This window comes from Galeopterus variegatus, unplaced genomic scaffold (assembly GCF_000696425.1).
Source record: "Galeopterus variegatus unplaced genomic scaffold, G_variegatus-3.0.2 Scaffold101, whole genome shotgun sequence".
NCBI lineage: Eukaryota > Metazoa > Chordata > Mammalia > Dermoptera > Cynocephalidae > Galeopterus > Galeopterus variegatus.
Genome location: NW_007726212.1, coordinates 1,101,055 through 1,105,082, shown reverse-complemented (window position 1 = coordinate 1,105,082; position 4,028 = coordinate 1,101,055). Strand labels below are relative to the sequence as shown.

Below are 4,028 nucleotides of genomic sequence, written 5' to 3'. Positions count from 1 at the left end.
GGCTTTTTAACTCCCCTTCTGCCAGTGAGGCTGATGGGGACAGGCACGAGCAGGACGCAGGGGCAGGTCAAAGGCACTCACTTTCTGCAGGCACTCCGTCTTCTCCTCATTCTTGTTCCAGCACTTGGTGGTTACAATTTTATTCCTTTCCCTTCTCGTCCTTTTCCTTTCATCTTCCTCTGGGTCTACCTATAAAATCCAAGAGGTGCATGTATTAGTCTGTTTTGTGTTGCTATAACAGAAATACCTGAGACTGGGTAATTTATAAGGAAAAGAGGTTTATTTGGCTTACAATTCTGGGACAGCTGCATCTGGCACAGGCCTCAGGCTGCTTCTACTCATGGCAGAAAGCAGCAGGCAGCCGGCGGGTACAAGCAGATCACATGGCGAGAGGAAGCAAGAGAGAAAGAGAGGAGATGCCAGGGTCCTATGTACCAGCTCTCGCGGGAACTAATAGAGTGAGAACTCACTCATTACTCCCCCCATCTAGGGAGAGCATTAATCCATTCATGAGGATCCACCCCCATGACTCAATCAATTTCCAACACTGCCACATCGGGGATCAGATTTCCACATGAGTTTTGGTGGGGACAACACACCCAAACTCTATCAGTGCATGTTTAATGGGAGCCAAGAAATACCATCCACCTCAGATACACTGCCTTTTACTGCCAGCAAAAACTGGCAAATTAGGGCAGGCCTAATGCTAAGGGACCCAGAAAAAACAAAGCCCTAGACTTTTGCATGAAGCCCCTACACACACACACACACACACACACACTCTCTCTCTTGAGAATGAGCAATGAAAATCAAAAAAACTTAGTTAAAATAAATTATATTGGCAATATTAGTAAATTAAAATTTAACCTACTTTAAAAATGCACTTAAATTTTGAAATAAGAGCCTGATATCTAAATTGATAACTATTGGTACTAACTATAATCATTTAGAGCAGGAAATGGATTCTGTTTGGCAAATATATCCTTTTCCCCGGAACCAGGAATGACCTCAGGTTCACCACCTAGCCACCCTCTCCTCTTGCCTCTTCTTTGATTCTGGGTCCAATGGTAACCCCATTCATCTCTGTCTTCACCTGGAACATCATAGCACCACCTTCCTGAACTTGGGAGAAGCCCATGGAAATCCTGGAGGAGAGGGACCTGAGCCCATTCCCAACCAGATACATTAATCAGCCCATGGCTTGGGTGCCACCTATAGGTGGTGAATTAAACCACCCATTGATTCAGTCAACAAGTAAATACTGATCTCCCCGCTGTATCTCACCCTAAGCCAGCCCTGGGGATCCTTGTAGAACAAAACCATGTCCTGCCTTGAGATCTGGTCAGCCCCACCCTGTGCCCAGGGCCTGTTTTCCTCATGCACCCCGGACATCCCCTCCGATCCTGCACTTTTGTCACCTCCTTCCTGCTGACCTCACCACTCCAATCCACACCCTCTACATCAGGTTTAAATGTGCCCCTTGTCCAATCTCTCCCTATCCTCCTCTCCCTCCCCCTCCCACCACTGATAACTCTAGATTTCTTCTCTCCCTCTGAAAGAGTAATGGTTACTCTGTTGATCTGGTTACTGTTGATTTGTTGCCTAGATGATCTGTCCAATGCTGAAAGGTGTGTACAGGTCCCCCAATATTATCACAGAGCAGCTACTTCTTCTGTCACTCTGGAATGGGCTTTGTGGAAAGAGATATCCTCTTCTTTTCTTAGGTCTCTGCTGGTGACTCTCCTGGTGTCAATGCACTCCAGTGGGCCTTCTGTGTGGTGGTTGTGATGTCTAGCCACTTTTGCAACAGCCGTGGTTATGGTGGTGGCTATGGTGGGCCACCCACATGGAGGGGATGTTTTTGGCATGTTCCTTGGCACTGGTGGTGTGCCTGGTTGTGGTGGGGTGTCCAGTCCCCGGCTCTATGCCTCGGGCCCCAGGTGGCCCCTGAGGTGCTGGCAGTGTGCCTGGTTGTGGGCGGGGGTGTCCGGTCCCCAGGACCATGCCCCAGGCCCCCGGGCAGGGCCCCGAGGTGCTGGCGGTGTGTGTGGTTGTGGGCGGGTGGGATCCAGTCCCCGGCTCCATCCTTCAGGTCCCCTGGTGGGCCCCGAGGAGCTGACGGTGTGCCTGGAAGTGGGAGTGGGGTCTGGTCCCCAGCTCTAAGCCTTAGGTTCCAAGGTGGGTCCCAAGGCACTGGCGGTGTGAGTGGTTGCGGGCAGGGGTCCTATCCCTGGATCCATGCCTCATGTCCCCTGGCAGGCCCCAAGGCGCTGGTGGTGTGCTTGAGCCAGAACTAATTTTTTGTCCTTTACTTACTTCTTTTTTTTTTTTTTTTTAAAGATGATCGGTAAGGGGATCTTAACCCTTGACTTGGTGTTGTCAGCACCACGCTCGCCCAGGGAGCTAACCGGCCATCACTATATAGGGATCCGAACCCGGGGCCTTGGTGTTATCAGCACCACACTCTCCCAAGTGAGCCACTGGCCGGCCCTGTCCTTTACTTACTTCTAACACAGGGAACTTCCTGTGGGAACCAGTACTTGAGCTCTATGGTTGAGCTAAATTGCTGCTTTGCTGCTGTTTCCCTGGGGAAAGCTTTTTGTGCATCTCAGTGTTTAATGGTTGACCTTATAGGTACTTCCAGCTCTCCAGAGACTCTGTGCACCTGGGTTGTGTAGAAACTCTGATCTGGGCCTGAGTTTTTTCACCAAACTGCACCCCATGCAATTATGCATTCCTGACCAGTCTCCTCTGAGTGGTCCTATGCTGATCGGGGGGTGGATCAGCTGTCCTTGCTGTGTCCCATTGTTCTCCAGGTGGACCTGTCTACCCCACCGCCCATGCTCCAAACACTTCCCATGGGACAGGCCCTGTGCCGGTCCCTTGCGTTAACTCACCAGCCTCTGAATGGCTCCCCTTTTTCAGCTGTTCTGGTTCCTCGCTCCTGCGTGGGTCCATGGGAACACTATTAGTGGTCTTGCTATCCTGGGGGCCACCAAGGTCCTCTTTGCCCCTGCCACCTCCAAGTAACTCCATCTGAAGGGCACAGCTGCAGCTTCTGCCGATTCCTGCTCCATGTGCTCAGCAGCTCCAGCCTTAAAGCGGCCATGGCCCAAAATGCTCCAAGCAGATTTTTCTTTCTCTTGTCATGGTTTCTCCTGCTTTCATGAACTCCGTAGGTCTCTTTTCCTCTTCCCCTGAGCTGCAGTGGCCCCTGCTTGGCTGGCTTTACATTTTTATAGATGTAAATTGGTTGATTTGTGGTACAGAGTGACGCTAGGGACCATCTATTCCACCATTTTGACTGGAACTCCCCCAGAATAAAATTTAACAGTCTTGACAAGCAGAGCAAAGAAAGGGTTAATTTAAAAAGCACATTGCCACCTTGAGATGCCTAAGAAACACCCTGTTGACAGGAGATAAAGGAATTCTAGTAATAGCTTTTTTATTCTATTCCATTCTTTTGGGGCAACTGCTATCAGTCCTATGGCAAATAGCAAGGCACATAATATAACAAAAACTAAAGGCAAGGGGTGACATATGCTTATCATCTTATAAAAGTTTATCAGTGTACTTGTTATGTCCCACGGCGGCAGAATCCTCAGGCTTCAGCTGTGTGTGGATTGGTCAGCTTCTGGTGTGACCAAAGCAGGGCAGTGACGGTTTGCGGAACACTGCTGGAGCCGGTCCTTGAGTGGGTCAGAGGGATCAGCCTTCAAGGACCACGAGGTGGCATCATCTAGGGAGGCTGCTTGTTTCACCGACATATGGTGGATCCAGGGAGTCAGACCTGCAACTTTAACTGCAGTAGGGGTGGTTAGTACAATTATGTGCGGCCCTATCCAGTTGGCTTTCAAGGAGCCTTTTTCCAGTCTTTTACCCATACCGTGCCACCAGGTTGGAACTGATGTGCCCAACTTCCTAAAGGAATGGGAGCACATTACAAAACTGTCTTATTTATCTACTTGAAGGTCCTGGCCAGTGACTGCAAGTACTGTGACATCTCTGCCTCCACCGCCTGTACCCCT

The 4,028-nt window shown here is 50.0% G+C and overlaps 1 protein-coding gene across 1 annotated transcript in view; it reads right to left on the bottom strand.

Annotated features, from left to right (window-relative positions):
* The window catches only part of LOC103599913 (cyclic AMP-dependent transcription factor ATF-3-like), a 7,586-nt gene extending 3,819 nt beyond the window's left edge, over positions 1-3,767 (bottom strand). The window contains exons 1-2 of the mRNA XM_008584107.1: positions 3,669-3,767; positions 82-189 (exon numbers count right to left, since the gene is read on the bottom strand). Coding sequence (XP_008582329.1) covers positions 82-189; positions 3,669-3,767 — 207 coding nt within the window. The remainder of the gene's footprint in view (positions 1-81; positions 190-3,668) is intronic.
* Positions 3,768-4,028: the final 261 nt, after the last annotated feature.